Below are 18260 nucleotides of genomic sequence, written 5' to 3' on the forward strand. Positions count from 1 at the left end.
ACAAATTCAGGAAAAAGGCTACTAGTATCATGACAGAGATACTGAATTCCATCTCCAGCAACCAGAAAAATGCCTAAATTCCACGGTGTGCCCAGGAAACAATTGTTGAATGAACCCCTGAGGAAGCAGAATTATGAAGCAACAAGAGACATAAAATGAACTAAAATTAGCAGCCTTAGATGAAGAGAACAGGACATTGTACCCTTGAAAGAGAAACAGGCTATTGCAACAGTTAAGAGTGAATTAATGATTTGTAAAATTGGGCCACAGCATTCTCTACTAATGTAGCATGAAAGAGACACTAAAGTATATACAGATGTTTCCATATTTTTCTAACAAGAGTTATCAAGAGAAAAATGTAGACTGGAGGGAAGAATATATGGGAATGGAGGAGGAAAGAGAGAGAGGGAAATTTCTCAGATGGAAGACAGGAGTTCTCATATTGAAAGAACTACATATTTAAAAGAATGAACTGAAAAAAAGGTCCATAATGAAATCACAGAATGTCAAGAATGAAGAGAAAATCTTGAAGGCCAGCAAATTGGCCAGAAAGGAATGAGAGTCAGAGTGACACCAACACATTGGATGCTGATGAACAAATAATTTCAAATGGAATTCTCTCTACAGCTAAAGCACATCATTTGAGAGAACAAAGTAAAACCATTTTCAGTAATTCAAGGATAAATAAGAAGGTTTATTACCTACCTTATTGGAAATGATTATCAGAGGCTAATATTTCAAGACAATGAATACAAAAGAAGACAGGGATCCAAGTAGCAAAAGAAAAAGCTCATTGTTAAATTAAATACAGATATTGAAAAATAAAGTGGAATTAAATTTTAAAGTTAAAGCTTATTTTATTATAAAGATTTATATAGGGGATCCCTGGGTGGCTCAGTGGTTTAGCACCTGTCTTCAGCCCAGGGTGTGATCCTGGAGACCAGGGATAGAGTCCCGCATCTGGCTCCCTGCATGGAGCCTGCTTCTCTCTCTGCCTGTGTCTCTGCCTCTCTCTCTTTCTGTGTCTCTCATGAATAAATAAATAAAATCTTTTAAAAAAGATTTTATTTATTTATTTGATTGAGTGAAAGAGAAAGGGAGAGTGGGAGGGAACAGCACAGAGAGAGGGACTCTTCAGCGGACTCCCTGCTGAGCACAGAGCCTGACCTGGGGTTTGCTCTCACGACCTGAGATCATGGCCTGAGCCAAAAGCATGAGTCAGACACCTAACTGACTGTGCCACTAGGGACTCCTAAAGCTTATTTTAAATTAAGTGTAGATGTTGAAAAAAATAAACTAGAACCAAACCTCAGATGATAGAACATATGATGTGGTAAGAGGTATGGATGAAGAAGGGAATATACATAAGGTTCTTGTCTTGTTGGAGGAAATATTGAAAAATGGTAGAAGACTTGTCTAATACTCTTAACAATCTAATAGAGACATTAAAATGTCATATTGACAGGGAACACACAATCTTTTAAAAAGTGGGCAGAAAAATCATAAAAATTGACCTTTTGATCAGGTCATAAAATAAAGTGAGCAAAATCCCAAGAAAAATAATCATGTAAGTTGCCTACACAAACCAGAATAAAATGAACTCAAAATTAAAATGGAAGTATAATCTAACATGTTCTAAGTTCTCAAAATATTATATAACGTTCTAAAATCTTGGCTTGAAGATGAACTCAAAATGGAAAGTGTCAGCCCTTTAGCAAGAAGGATAATGGAAGTGCCACAGAGACACTCACAGTAAGTCCTCCCTCTGATGGGGGTAGGGGGAGGGAGGGGAGAAGCTTTCACTAGTTGAGAAACTGCACTTTGAAATTGGACTAGAAGGAACTAGAAAGTTCAAGGATTGGCCCAAGTTATAAAGAACAGGACAGAGAGAAACCACAGAGAAAAAAAGGAAAAGGAAGGAGAGATCGAAGAAAGGAAAGAACCCCTGAGCTACTCTTACTGGTTCCCACTGAGTTCAGCCCATTTAACACACCAGCTACATGTGTGCGACTAATATAACTGAAAGAAATGAATCTGGCTATAAAACCTTACTGAAGAGGAATGCAGCCACTTTCCTTCTTCATTTGTTCTATATTTGGGCATCCTGGACCCAATTCCACCCTAATTCTTCATAAAAAGCTTTCAAGAGCACTCATCCATTAGTGACAGGTTTGTATTTTTCCCATTTATCAGAATCTAATAAGACCAACATCAGACTGTAGGTTGTGTTTCTCAATTGTTCCTCAACCTTCAATTCTTGACAAGAAGAGTTTTGAGACTAAGCTTTTTGAGCTCAAAATAGGCATCAAACATAGGGTGACTACAAACTTCAAGGCGAGTAGCAATGGCCTCTTCACAGAGTAGATGATTTGCATTTCCAGTGGGCTGCCATAGTGGAGGGAGAGTGGTCTGTTCCCTTTCTCTTCGCCTTGTACTTTAGTGATTTGATACCTCTTTGGAATTAGTTGGATTCATCAGCTGAATCTTTGACAACCCCATAGAGTAAGCATATTCATTCTATTTCCCAGAATATCTGCAATGCATTTATCTTGGTACATTTACCACTCTTCAATCCCTTGACTACAAGCTATATAATTAATATAGATTCCTGAATCTTCCAGTCTTTTTAGTTCATTCCAATCCAATTTGAAACTGTAATCTCTCACCCAGTTTGCAATGTTTAAAGGCAGATCATCCAGGCTTGCTTTACTGGGATTTTTTTTTCTAAATAATCTCAGGAGATGTTTGTTAATGTATACTTTAAAATTATTTGCAGATTAAATGATCACTGTCATCTATGGTGCAAAACTCTGAGATCTTGATTTGCTGAAGTATAGATCTAGGACTGTTTCCTGAGGGAGAAAGTAAAAAAAAAAAAAAAACAAACAAAACAATAATGGCTTGGTTCTTATTATATGTACTGTCGTTTTAGCATCCCTTTGCATTGCCATGAGCAGTCGTCAGCCTAGGGACAGGTTCTAGTTAACAAATCTCAACACATACAGATTTCAACCATAGCATCAGCACATCCAACTGTTAAAGTGTGCAGGCTTATCTGCTCATAATCAGAAACAGACATATGCAACGCAAATATTTGTAAAAATAAAATCTATTTTGTACCACTGACATTAAATACTTAGCTCTCTGATATAAGAAACAGCCTTTATGGAGTACTGCCTGAGGATATATGTTTCTAGATATTCTAAATGTCTAAACATAAAACAAAGATATTTTTGGGCTTTTAAAAAATATTATAGCACCTTAACAATATACATTTTAAGAGAGCATATATCTAGATAAAATATTATTGAAACTAATTTTTAAGAAAATCAGTATAAGGAATGAAAATGCTTTACCTTAACAAATATTTTATTCTTTATCATATACACAGTGTAAATTACAAAATTTATTTCCCTCTCTGGGTCAGCTACTAGAAATTTAAAGCTGTATTTGTGACAAATTCTAACAAGCGCATGGACTCCCATTGCAAACATTTATCTCTCAGTTTTATTTTTTCTTTCCTCCCTTTTTTCCTTTGCCATGCTTTGGTGACTCATTTGCTTCCATTGTATACTATGTTATTTGAAGATATCTCAAGCTCTTTTTAGAACAATGAGAGGTATAAATAAATTTTGAGAATAAAAAGATTTGGTGCGGTTAATGCAATTCATTAACACAATGGCCCAGCAACTTCATGCACCGTGTGAGTCCTTCTCAATTTTTCTGGTGTCATGTGGATGCATGCTAAATAAGTAAGATCCACAATTACACTGAATTAATACATAAATAATTTAAGCATTTAAAGGACAGCACTTACTCTTACTCCTCAAGGCTTGAATCATGCAAGACCAGGGGAAATAGCAGAATGGCTAGGTAACTGTATAGGGCTATGATACTGTCCCTTTAGAAGTGACACTATAGAAGATAGCCATCACTTCAGAAGGAAAACTATCAATGGGTCCAACAGCAATACTGAAATATTCGGACTAAGTGTGTTGCATGACAAGAGGTAGTGGTCAGATAAGGAGGTATTTGCAGAGGGTATTCTCAACTGCAGAAGCTGTTTCTGGTTGCTTAGTGGATTTGGCATAGGGATGGAGTCGAAAGAAGGGGACTGATTTCCTTGAGAGAGTGGAAGGTCAGTTTCAGAGCCTTCAATCTGTGGTTGGCATACACAATGGTCACTGTTCAATGACCAGACTAGCTCCATAGTTCCCTCTAGTGGTGTTAATGCCCATCACCGTCCCACATACCCTGCTATGGGGAGCATCCTATTTTCCCTTCTTGGGAACCTACTAAAATAATGTGATATCCTTCTAACTGTAATTTTAAATTTAAATTTTAAATTTCCTTGGCTATTTTTTAAAAGCAAACATATAGAGCGCCTACCATGTGTCAGGCACTATTCTAAGAACCTCGCAAATATTAACTTATCACAACAACCCCAAGAAGTAGTTACTATCATTATCTCTACTTTATTTTACAGATGGGGAAAATGAGTCACAGAACTTTCCAAAGGTTACACAGCTATTCCATATGGTCCCCAGAACAGCACTGTGGATTGGCAGGAGCAAGGGAACACACACGTGCATTAAACTCAAATTTAGTAACTCAAAACATAAAAAGTAACAGACAGAGAGTAAAGAGAACCCACCAGATTGGGGGCTTGGGGATTTGGATTCAAGTACTCTCTCTGCTAGGGGTTAGCTTATTTATGTAGTTGAGGTAGATGATCACACACTCCCTGGGCTGTGAAAAGACTAAAAAAGTCTCCATGGTCCATTCCAGCCTTAACTGCCTGTGTTTTATAATTCAAATATGCCCCCCCACACACAAAATGGATATATCTATAGGTGATTTGGTCATAACTCACCGCCACTCACAAGCAAGATACTTACAACAACTCTGGTATATACTTCTTCAGCAAAGTCGATGTTCTGGAATTTGAGCTCTGTGGGAAACGTGTACTTGGTCAGCCAGTCCAAAAGTGGCAGGTCTACATTACTCCCAGCAAAAGAGTACTGAGGGGCATGGATATGTGTATCAACCAGCCCAGGCATGAAGAACTCACTGGAAATCAATACAAGAGGAAAAGAATTTAATAACATCTTCAATCATTTTCCATATCTTTATATGACATTTTCTCTCCATAGTGATTTAATTGCTCACCTCACACAGGCTTAGAGCCAATGCAATCAGGCAATTGTAAATTCTCTTGTTATGTAGAGATCAAGAAATAGAAGTGAAACTCTGCTGGGAAAGATACAGCTCCTACATTGGAATGGCTGGTATGAGGTTAACCCAAGGTGATCCACTGAGTAGAAGCATAGCAGTCATGGAACAAGACATCTCATGACTTCGTTCTCATTAATTGGAGGTTGTAGGATGAAGAGCAAAGATGAGAAAGAAGAGATTTAAACTTCTAGAGGCATACTGAGGAATTACTCCTAGGTCACTAAGGATGACTGCTGATGGCAGAGTGGCCACAATGCCAGACTCAGTGGTCGTCTTGCCCTTGGCTGACTACAAGAAATCTAGTCCTTTCCCATGGGACATAGGGGCTGAGTTCTGGAATGAAGCAGTAAGAGCAAACTGAGGCTGGTTAGGGACAGACAATCTTAGAGATGAGACTATCAGGGGGTAAGTGGTGTAAGTGAAGACACAGTTGCAGTGCTATGATGGCCTTCTCCAGGTGCTGCTGGTCACTCCTGCTGTTACTCTGGCCAACCGACTAACTTTCATATTTCCACTGATTCTCATAACAGAAAGTCCTGGAAAGACATTTTTAAGAGTTTTCAGGGGCACCTGGGTGGCTCAGTTGGTTAGATGTCCACCTTCAGCTAAGGTCCATGATCCCAGGGTCCTGGGATCGAGCCCTGAGTTGGGCCACCTGTTATAGGGAGCCTGCTTCTCCCTTTCCCTCTGCTTCTCTCTCTGTTGATGTTCCTGTTCTCTCTCTCTCTCTCTCTTTCTCCTTCTCCCTCTCTCTCTCCCTCTCTTTCTCTTCCATGCATTCTCTCTCTCTCAAATAAATAAATAAAATCTTTTTTAAAAAAGAGTTTTCAAAGGCACTACCCGCAGAACCGAGGCAGCCCCAAACTAACAGACACAAACAGGTATTTGTTAGAAGACAATAAGTACCACCGCCACCATCACACTGAGAAAATATTAATTATATTTTAATATAAAGAACTTGAGCTCAAAACTTGATGTAACAAAAAATCCCTTATGCTGCCAGTTCAAATGTATACCACCTAACTGAAAGACAAACAAAGCCAGGGGTATCTATAAAGTGCTTTATTTTTAAAGAAATGGGAACTGGGAATGGTGACAAAAATGTTGATGGTGGTGACAGCGATGTTTCCTGAAGAGATGCATGTACAGGGCACAGCATTCACATGCATCAGCTTACTTGTGGGAGGCAGTTTATTGTTTATTTTTTTATTTTTTTTAAAGATTTTATTTATTTATTCATGAGAGAGAGAGAGAGAGAGAGAGAGAGAGAGAGGCAGAGACACAGGCAGAGGGAGAAGCAGGCTCCATGCTGGGAGCCCGACATGGGACTGGGTCCTGGGTCTCCACACCCTGGGCTGCAGGGGCGCTAAACCGCTAAGCCACCCGGGCTGCCCCAGGCAGTTTATTACAGGAGTTAAGTATATACTTCTTGACTCAGACTATCTGATTTTGAATTCAGATCCCATCATAAAGGAGCAGTGGGATAATCAATGTGTTATTTAACTTCTTTGTGAGTCAGTTTTCCCTTATGTATAAAATGGAGACAGTAGTAGCACCGTAGGGGTGTTGTAAGGATTGTTAGCATGTGTAAAAGCAGTGCCTGGATAATAAAAAGCACTCCAAAAAATAGTAGTTATGATGATGCAGTGCTCACAGCAGATGTATGAAGTAGTATTGTTATATTCATTTACATAGGAGAAACTCAAAACTAGGAAATGAAAATAGCTTGAACAAAAGTTATCATTCAATTAGCTTTGGAGTCTAAATTCAAATCCACGCAGTTCATCTGCAGGCCTCAGTACTCTTGGTCACTACCCTTAGTAGGACAGAATTTTTTTTTTTAAGATTTTATGTATTTATTCATGAGAGACACAAAGAGAGAGAGAGGCAGAGATAGGCAGAGGGAGAAGCAGGCTCTATGCAGGGAGCCTGATGTGGGACTTGATCCCAGGACCCCAGGATCACGACCTGAGCCTAAGGCAGATGCTCAACCGCTGAGCCAGCCAGGTGCTCCACAGGACAGAATTCTTACTTCACTTTGGCAATGATGAGCAGTGACAAGTTAGTATGGCAAGAAGGTAGCATTAAATGAGCCTACAATGCAGGGGGCACGTAGAGAGGGAGGACAAACTATGGATTCCTTTCAGGCATTAGTTGCTGACCTCTCAGGATACCTCAGTCCTTGGGGCTTTTACTGTCTCTACCACCATGAAATTAAATGGCAGTGTGATTTCTTCATGTAGTTGAATTGTTCAATCAAATAATATCTCCCAAGTATCTGATTAGTTTTAAAAATGCTCCTAAGCCTTGTGGGAGGTCCAAAGAGAAATAAGACATTTTCTTGTCTTCAAAGAAATTATAATGTAGTTGAGCAGATTAGGGGTGAATGAGGATATCTGTGTGTGTGTGTGTGTGTGAGAGAGAGAGAGAGAGAGAGAGAGAATGGGGGCTGAGGAGGAAGAGAGAAGTAGATCTGGTTAAAATAGAAGGATCTTAGTGAGCACTTTAACTCCTGCTATTTACCCAACTGAAACAAAACACATGCTTAACAAAAACACCATTGTACAAAAATATTTATAGCAGCCTTATGCATAGGAGCCTCAAACTGGAAACAATCCAAAAATCACAGGGAAAGAGATAAACTCTGGTATATGGACACAATAGAATACTATTTGGCAATAAAAAAGAAAAACAACTACTGATATAAACAACAATATGGACAAATCTCAAAAATATCATGATGAATAAACAATAATATGGACAAATCTCAAAAATATCATGATGAATAAAGAACTCACAAGAGTTATTTACTCCAGTCACACCACATTTAAAAATAGGCAGATGTTATCTATGTGGTAGGAAAAAAATTAATCACTTCTTGGTCTTATGGCTAAGATCAAGTGTAGAAAAAATTAAACAGTGGATGAGGGGCTGGAAAGTGACTGGAAGGGGCACAAAGGAACTTTCTAGGTTGATAGGAATGTTTTATATCTTCATTGGTATGTTGGTTACATAGTTATATAGACTTGTTAAAATTTATCAATGTACATATACATAAAACATGTTTCAAAACAGCCAAAAAAAAAAGTGTCTTAAAAAAGGGTCTTGAATAATCATTTTTTAAAATATTTTATTTATTTATTCATGAGAGAGAGAGAGAGAGAGAGAGAGAGAGAGAGAGGCAGAGACACAGGCAGAGGAAGAAGCAGGCTCCATGCAGGGAGCCCGACATAGGACTCCATCCAAGGACCCCAGGATCAGGCCCTGGACTGAAGGTGGCGCTAAACTGCTGCGCCACCCGGGCTGCCCTTGAATAATCAATTTAGTGAATTAACTGGTACTGTTATTCGCGTGTGTGTGTGTGTGTGTGTGTGTGTGTGTGTGTGTTACTGGTTATTCTGTAGCCAGGAAGGAGGGGAGAAGATACTTGTTACTTTGTTTTTTCTTCTCTGTTGCAGAACTATGACACATTGAACTTCAGGTTTAAGACATGAATCTGGCTGTGGCAGGCATGTGCTGGGAGCCTTCTTCCATGCATGTTCCAAGCATGACATTCCTGAATAAAGATTATGGTGATGGGGGCGGGGGGCACCTGGGTGGCTCTGTGGTTGAGCATCTGCCTTTGGCTCAGGGCGTGATCCTGGGGTCCTGGGATCGAGTCCCACATGGGGCTCCCTGCAGGGAGCCTGCTTCTCCCTCTGCCCGTGTCTCTGCCTCTCTCTCTGTGTCTCTCATGAATAAATACATAAAATCTTAAAAAAAAAAAAAAAAAAAAAGATTATGGTGAAAGGAAAAAAGTGAATCCAAAAGAAAACCTTGACATTTTATTAGCTCTGGGCAGCAAAGGAGGGGGATGAGGTCAAAAGAGCGTTTTTGAGCATATGAAAAACACATGACATGATGTGAAGAGAATGTGGGAGAAAAATCCACGTTGCGGGAGGGGTGATATTGTTAAGCCTATAGTCATAATGAAACAATGATAATGTAGGGGGAGAGGGAAAATCATGTTTGTTGAGCACGTTCTTAAGGAAGCAGAGATGAAAGAAGGCTTTTCAATCTCACTCACTCTTCATTCCCTCAGAAAAGCCTGACATCCCCCCAGATAAAAACCATCAATTTCATATCCCAAACCTGTGGTGCTGGCCAGTCTGTATCAGAATCTGAGCACAAAGAACAATGTTCACCCCTATATACACTTATCAAAACCCCTACTCGTCTTTTAACCAAGAGGACAATGTTAATAAAATCTCTATGATCAAAACACATGACTATCTAGAAGGGTCTGAGCTGCCCAAGCTGTTTAGACACCATTGTCACCCCTTGTTAACCTGCCCTGCAGGAGGTGTGATGATCTTGTGGGCTTAGGAACTCCAGGCTCTTCAAAAATGACTGTTTCCTTGCACAACAATGCAGGGGTAAAAATTAATCAATGACGTCTTTATTTAAAATTTGATATTTTGTTCATCACTGATTTTTTCATTAATTTTGATTTTTTAAAATATTGCCTCAAACTATTACTTATCTTGATTACTAACTTTTTTGGTCTCCCCACCACCTTAAATTCCTTGCCCAATGTGAATGCCCCACTTACATTAGCCAAATTCTGGCCCTGCCAACCTCTCTATGGTCCATGGCCACAATCTGATCCACTTCTATCAAAGCACTGCTCAGAGTGCTGTAGTCGTAATTTTCATTTAAGAAAATCCATATCGTGGGGCTCCTGGGTGGCTCAGTAGGTTAAGCATGTGCCTTCAGCTCAGGGCATGATCTCAGGGTCCTGGGATGGAGCCCCACATCTGGCTCCCTGCTCAGTGGGGAGCCTACTTCTCCCTTTGCCTCTGCTCCTCCTCCTGTTCACATCCTCTCTCTCTCTCTCTCTCTCTCTCAAATAAATTTTAAAAATTAAAAAAAAAAACATAAAACCACAGCTCAAATGCACTCTGGGGGATCAATCTTTCCTAACTGTGCTGTCAGTTACTGCCCCCGCCAAACCTCCATCCCCTCCCTCCCAACAGTTTATCTCTCTCCCTCTTTATTACTTTCGAGGAACATATCACAACTCATCACTGTCATGCTTCTGTATGTGTGCACCTGCTTACCCTCTGAGATCCCCATGGGCTGTAAACCCTGCAAGGGCAGACTTTATAGATCATTCTCTCCTCCAGATCCTGGTCGTTGCACATAGTAAGCTCAACAAAGATTTGCTGAAGAAATAAATGAATGATGGCAGTTTCCTGTTCTCAAAGCTTCCATCCCACAGCTTCCTGTTCTCAAATTTCCTTCTCTTTCTCACCTTACCCCGTAAGGAAAAAACAAAACAAAACCCCTCAGTTGGTCAAGGCAGGCTTCTAATTATTTGAGATTCATTAAGGGCACTCACTAGTTAACAGCAAAAGGGAAGAAGTTGGCTATGACTTACTGGTTGCTTAGTTCTCTTACTTCACACGGCTTGAAGCACCATTCTTTGGCCAGCTCTTCTTGTTGAGATGCTTCTTCTAAAAACATTATCTTTAAAGGAAAGAAAGAGAGGAATCACAAATCAATGAGCCATAGGCACTTGTTGTTAAATATCTACATCTTTTTCAAAGGTTTTCAATACCAAATGGGATAGAGTTCATGGACAAAGAGACAGAGGTTCACCTTTGCTTGTCCAAGGAAGCAAACTGCCTGCAATTTCTCTTTTTTTGCCTTTATATAGATACAAGTAAGACTTCAAAAGTTCTAATTTGAAGATGCATGGTATTAAAAATGGCTAATTGATATCTATTTCTCCCCACACCCCAGAATGATTAAAGGAAACAACTGTGTACCTCCCTGCAGATGAACAAAAGATTTTTGTTGGGCTGTTAAAGGAAAGTCATGTCCAGAGTACATGCAGTAGTATATCGCGGGGCAAGTTATTAACACTGAATATAACTGCACATAATGATTACCTGACAGTTGAATCTCAGCATGAATTATGTCTATGCTCTGGTACTGGACATCTGCCATAAAGGGATCTGTTATATTTTTCTAGTACTGTGGATGAGATGCTAACAGAGCGATCTCTCATGCAGGCTGATGAGCCCATGCACAATAGCTAGGAAACTCTGGATGGGCCTCTTATTAGCTCTTGGTCTGGTTTCCCCACCTGCACACTGGGGATGTACATCAGTACACACTTCACAGGGCTACTGTAAAAACTAAATATGGTAACTGTGGTGAAGAGGTTGGCACATCCCTAGAATATATTAAATGTTAGATACATTATATCCATTGCTGATTCTTTTTAAAATGCATTATTATTCCTTCTCTATAAAAATGGATTGCAAAGAAAAAAACAAGGAACAATTGAATACATGTGCAGGAAATAATCTGCATTTCATTTATAAATGTAATATTGTCAAGATAAATTGTAAAATTGTCAGGAAACATTAAATACTGAAAAAAAGACTGATAGATAAAATGTATCTAATTCATTAAAAGCAAGGCAATAGACTGCAAAAAAGTTTGTGGGACTGAAAATAAAGGAAAAAAATGTTGATTTCTCTATTCATTGACAATATGCTTTTTTAAAAACTTGGATTTTTTTATCTTAGAAAGAGAAGATGAAAATGTAATTCCTACAAATGAGAAAATGTAATTTGATGATTCTAAAAACAGATTTGAATCAATAAGTATGAAAGCAGATCCATAATTAATTTAAAAAACACAAAACCAATTTATTTATATAATTCAGAGCTGATTTACCCTTAAAGACATAAGTACACACATGCACACCTACATAAAAGTTATTTGTAAAGCACTATATTCACACATTTGAATATATATTTAAAATAAATGGGTTTTGAGGAAAATGTAAATGATCAAAATTTATTCTGGAGAGAGAGGGGAACTGAAGGAACTAGTAACTCTAAAAAAAACTGAGGAGGGTTTTTTGTTGTTGGTTTTTGGTTTTTGGTCTTTTTGGGAGAGAGTATGTGAACAGGTGGGGAGGGGCCAAGGGAGAGGGTGAGGGAGAGAATCTTAGGCACACTTGTGCTGAGCACAGAGCCTGAGGCAAGACTCAGTCTCATGACCCTGAGATCATGACCTGAGCCGAAATCAGTAATTGGTTGCTTAACCTGAGCCACTCAGGCACCCAATGAAGAAGTTTTACTAACTATAATGTCCATCACAAATACAAGTCTCTCCGTTCTATTAGCATAGTCCTTTAAGACTTGCCCCTTCCAACTTTCAAGAGCACCCTATTCTTATTGTCTAGACTCAGTGATGCATGCTGCACATTCTTTCTCTCCACTCCAAGCCCTGCCTTCATTCCTTTGAAAATCATCATGGATTTTTGATACCATGACCACCTATTTCCATGAACTAATGAAGTTCATGAACTTCACATTACAGTGGGTTCATGACCCACCACTGCTCCACCTCCCAAACTCCTGAATCACATATCAGATCACAATTAACCTCCCTTTCCCATTTGCCATTTCAATGTCTCCAACCAATCTTCCACCTGAAAAAGCCTTCCCTGTACCTTCTCCTCTCTACTCTTTTCTAGTCCACCACCTGTTATTTCATCTTTTTTCTGTCTTAGTCAATATATATCTGGTAAAAGTTCAGCCTTAACTGAACCCAACTCTCCCCTTCTCTGGGCTACACCTGCAAAGCCAAGCAGCACTGGAACAAAACACATGACATGATAGTGGAATATCCATAATTATCTAGGTCAAATGTGCTCCTTCCAATGCCTGTGCCTAGCACCCTAGGATATTTCTCTAGCACTGCGGGCTTTACTTTCAGTAAAACTTACAGAAAACTTAATTGTATAGCCACCAAAAGATCATTAAAAACGTTTTTTTCAGTGACAGAGTAATATGCAATTTTTATCAAATAACCCAGAAGGAATTCAAAGAATTGAGAGATATTGCTATAGCAAAGCTCCTCCCAATCACATCCAACTTGACTGACATGAAAACGTTTCTCAGCACTTACATCTATAAAAATGGAAAAGAAGAAAAAAATTGATGCTGCTCCTATTTTATTCTACCAACAAGTAACACTCATCCATACATATGTTATCTAGTTGGAGAAAAACCAGCTTTTTTTTTTTAACCAGCTTTTTTATTTTACATTTAACAAAGTACCTTATGGTCCCAGGAAATTTTAAACACATTTATGCACACAAATTTGACTGCAATGGTTGATCAATAAAAGACTTTCCAATATAAAACTATATTGCATTAGCATAGGCTCTGTAAGGAAAGTAGAATAGAATTATTAGCTCAAGAAGAAAAAGGGGCTATATAGCATTTTAGACCATTAATGAAAAGCTAGTTCATAGTTTTAAAAAAAAATAGATTAAGGTATATATCAAATCACCATATCTTTATTATCTTTATTCTATCAGATACATTTTAAAAAGTAATTCACAGTTCAATATTAAAAGATATATTTACAATTTGCCAAAAATTATGGGCTTTAAATGTATTTAAACTTTAAAAATTATACATATCAACTTTTAAAAGTGCAAAAGCACATAAAGTTTTTCAAAATTCCTTTAAGGGACATGTTAGTTTTAAAAAAATGTGAAGAGCATTTCTCTAGCCAACGCACATCCAGTCCTGCATCATGAAGGTTTGAAATCTATCCTTTCTTCAAATCTCTCACCACACTTACCCCCAAAAGCATACATCACACATGTGCAAAAGTGAAAAATCGCAAACAATTTCAAAGTCAGTCAATAAGAGATTGATTAAATACAACTAAACACTGCAGCAATTAAAAGTGGCAGTGAAGGGGCACCTGGGAGGCTCAGTTGGTTGAGCATCAAGCTCTTGGTTTCCACTCAGGTCATGATCTCCTGGGTCATGGGACTGAGCCCTATGTTGGGCTCTGCCTTCAGCAGGGAATCTGCTTGAAAGCTTCTCTCCTTCTGCCCCTCCCCCTACTCACCTGCATGCCTCTCTCCTTCTCTCTCCCCCAAATAAATAAATAAATAAATCTTTTTTAAAAAGTGACAATGAACCCTTATATCTACCGAATGGAACATTATCCCTGATACAATCTTAGGGTGCTTTTAAAAGATACTAGATAACATGTATGATATAATCACACTTTTTTTATATAAGAATGTGGTGTGTGGGGATCCCTGGATAGCTCAGCGGTTTGGCATCTGCCTTCGGCCCAAAGCATGGCTCTGGAGTCTCGGGATCGAGTCCAGTCTCACATCGGGCTCCCTGCATGGAGCCTGCTTCTCCCTCTGCCTGTATCTCTGCCTCTCTCTCTCTCTCTTTGTCTCTCATGAATAAATAAATAAAATCTAAAAAAAAATGAATGTGGTGTGTGTGCTGGCATATGTGAATGTTGATGGTAGTTATCATTTCCTTATAATAGGATTGGGGCTGATTTTTGCTTTTATCTTTTATACTCTTATACTCTTTGAGATTCAAAATTGTTAATCAATGTTTACTTGTAGCAAAAACATCAAGTTAGTTCCATTTTAATTGTATATAAAAATGTAAAGTAAAAAAATAGAATACATAAAAATAATCTCTATTCATGGAGTCTGTGGTTGGGGAATTAAGATACACAGAGACAGATGATAAATGAGACAAAGTGAAGGGGTAATGACAGAGCGCAGTGGGCCTCGAGGTTCAGATAGAGAGTCAGTGTTGTCCAAAGGCAGAAGTCTCACAGAAGTGTCTAGGGTTGGAGAAAAAAGAATAGAAAGGGTAAATAATGATAGGAGCAGGAAAAGAGAGGCAAGAAACTACAAGCTGTATTATAGACAGGAGTCTTCTTTAAACACCATTACAACACTGGGTTGGAGAGAACTTTAATCCACAAATCAAGTGCTTAGGATCAAAGACCATGGCCCCATAAAGAGAACATCAGTGATATTTTACAATTTTGCCACATTCATTTTCCAAAATAATTTTAGATATTTCCTAAAAATATATCCCAAGGGGCACCTTGGTGGCTCATTTGGTTAAGTGTCTAAGATTGTTTCCTTGCTCTTACTTATGTATTAATTCAACAATTACCGCCTCCATGATCCCTGCATGAAAAACACTATTCCAGGGAGCAGGAACAATAATACATCGATAGGTGAATATGAGATATATTGCATATATTAGTGAGTGCTGTGATGAAAAAAAAGCAAGGTAAATGGATGAGATAAAATGTGGTATATGATGGATCTCTCTGAGAAAAACACTTTCATATTCTGGGAGAAGTAGTCCAGGCAGTGGCAACAAATCAGTAGAAAGGCTCTGACATGTATATTTAAATTAATTTAAATTAGATGCTTGGTAAGTTTTGAAACACCAGGGATGCCAGCAGAGATACATTATAAGGACTAGAAGAATAGAGATGGTAGCCAAGGGGTTTGTAGACCATGGCGTTGAGATTTTTTTTTCAAGATTTTATTTATTTATTCATCAGAGAGAAAGAGGGAGGCAAAGGGAGAAGCAGGCTTCCCACGGAGCAAGGAGCCTGATGCAGGACTCGATCCCAGGACCCCATGATCTTAGCCAAAGGCAGACACTTAACCAAATGAGCCACCAAGGTGCCCCTTGGGATATATTTTTAGGAAATATCTAAAATTATTTTGGAAAATGAATGTGGCAAAATTATAAAATATCACTAATGTTCTCTTTATGGGGCCATGGCTCTTTGATCCTGAGTTTCTCTGGGCTTCTTTTTTTTTTTTTTTTTTTTTTAAAGATTTTACTTATTTATTTGAGAGAGTGACAGAGCAAGCATAAACAAGGTGGTGGGGGGATGGGCAGAGGGAGAGGGAGAAGCAGACTCCCCTCTAGCAGGGAGCTGATGGGGGCTTGATCCCAGGACCCTGGGACCACGACCCCAGCCGGAGGCAGATGCTTAACCACCTGAGGCACCCCTCTCTGGGCTTCTGTGGACATTCATTCACCTCTTCAATCCTTCACCATTTAATGGGTGCTTGTTATAACCCATGACCTTCCTCCACAAGTCACAGTTTAGGTGGACTGTCTAGCACATACAGAAATCATTAAAAACCAGGTTTCCTAAAATCAGAGATGGTGCCAGCTGACTGGAACCATCTCATCCGACCTCCTTGTTTTCCAGATGAGGAAATTGAATCCTTTCTGTTAAGGAAACCATTCCAAGTGCTCTCTCATGTGTAACTGGGACTATTGAGGATGAGCAATAAGGAGAATGTCAGCAATACGAATGCCAAAAGCATATGAGTAATGACTGTCAACTAATGAAAAAACTCTCTATAAGACAGAGGCTTCAAACAGCAGATGGCAAATTTGGGCAAGATGTTTGTTGCCACGAACAAAGTAAACTGCTTTTCAGGCCACTGCAAAATAGCTCAGCCACCCAACAAAAGAAGCTAGTGTATATCACACTCCATTACATAAAATCCACACTTAGGCACTGTAATGAGAAATAAGATTGGATAAAAAATAGATGGCTTCAAAGATTTCTGAATCTTTTGGACAAAGATAAAAGTCACCTTATTAATAAGTTCAATTCACCTCAAACAGATTAATGAGAAAGAAAGATGAAGTGAGATTGCCTCAAAACACACACACACACACACACACACACACACACAACTAACAAACATAAAAACTTGTCAGCCTATAAAGATACAATCAAACAAATTCATGTTACAAAGGCACCAAAGGGTGGCATGGGGGACTTAGATACTCAGGTCTGATATTCTCATGTCACAGATGAGGAAACAGACCAGGTTACATGACTTGTCAAAGGTCACAAGGAAAGCCAGGAGTACCTCCTGGACTTGACCCATCTTCCCATGGGTTCTCCCAGACCTTTAAGACTGCCTCTATAATAGTATTTTTTTTAAGATTTTTATTTATTTATTCATGAGAGACACACAGAGAGAGGCAGAGACACAGGCAGAGGGAGAAGCAGGCTCCTCGAGATCCTGGGTCTCCAGGATCACGCCCGGAGCCAAAGGCAGATGCTCAACCGCTGAGCCACCCAGGCGTCCCGTGCTTCTGTAATAGTATTAACTAAGGGTCGGCAAACTTCCTATGAAGGACCATAAAGTAAATATTTTAGGCTTTGTGGGCCATACTGTCTTTGCTGTCACACTATTCAACTGTCATTTGAGCACAAAAGCAGCCCTCGATAATAAATACAGATAGGCATGACTGTGTTGCAAAGAAACTTTATGGATAGAAAACAAAATTTGCATTTTTTTTTTTATTTTACTTTTTACTTGTTAGGAAATATTCTTCTTGTTCAACCATTTAAAAAATATAAAAATTACATTAGCTCCTTGGCTATATAAAATCAGTCAGTGGGCTGGATTTGACCTGTGGGTCACAGTTTGCCAGCCTCTGCTACAGACCCCTAAAAAGACTTATGTAAGTTAAAATTGTGTAATTTGAAAATCACCCCAGTGGCTTACACTAACATTTCCAAAAAGCTTTATCTGAATTTGTGATTCGTTTTTCAATTGTAACGACTTTTAACAATTATTAGAACTTATAAGATTAATAAAATATTCTTGGAAAAGTGTAGATTCTGGCTGCCTTATAAAATTTTATTTTGCTATAGAAAATGTGGTTTTGGACAGATACAAAAGTAAATTTAGTAATTCTCCTGATCTAATGACATCACTTATGATTCATTGGCATTTAGTAACCTTTTATTAGAAAAATAAAACATGTTTAAAGTGATGGGACATCTGATAATAATAAAAATATTATTAAATGTACTTACTGTGTACAAGACACTGTCCTACACACTTTACATGTGTTAACTCATTTTAACCTCTCAAGAATCCTATGAGGTAGGTACTATTACTAACCTTATTTTACAGATGAGAAAACTGAGGCATGGATAATGTTAAGCACTTTACCCAAGATAACACAGTTAGTAGGTATCTACAGTTGTTGTCCAGGCTGAGGGCTATTAAATACAATACCATACAAAATCATCTTTCATACAAAATTTTTAAAAAGAGCCCTCCCCTATAATTTCTCTTTCCTTTATAAAATATTTTTTTGGTGTCTCTTCTTTCC

The 18260-nt window shown here is 38.6% G+C and overlaps 1 protein-coding gene across 1 annotated transcript in view; it reads right to left on the reverse strand.

Annotated features, from left to right (window-relative positions):
- Nucleotides 1-18260, reverse strand: part of GDA (guanine deaminase) — a 79664-nt gene that overhangs the window by 33347 nt on the left and 28057 nt on the right. Inside the window, exons 2-3 of the mRNA XM_038527081.1 lie at nucleotides 10655-10743; nucleotides 4899-5070 (exon numbers count right to left, since the gene is read on the reverse strand). Of these exons, the coding sequence (XP_038383009.1) occupies nucleotides 4899-5070; nucleotides 10655-10743 (261 nt within the window). The remainder of the gene's footprint in view (nucleotides 1-4898; nucleotides 5071-10654; nucleotides 10744-18260) is intronic.

The sequence above is a fragment of the Canis lupus genome, chromosome 1, assembly GCF_011100685.1.
Source record: "Canis lupus familiaris isolate Mischka breed German Shepherd chromosome 1, alternate assembly UU_Cfam_GSD_1.0, whole genome shotgun sequence".
In the NCBI taxonomy this organism is placed as follows: Eukaryota; Metazoa; Chordata; class Mammalia; order Carnivora; family Canidae; genus Canis; species Canis lupus.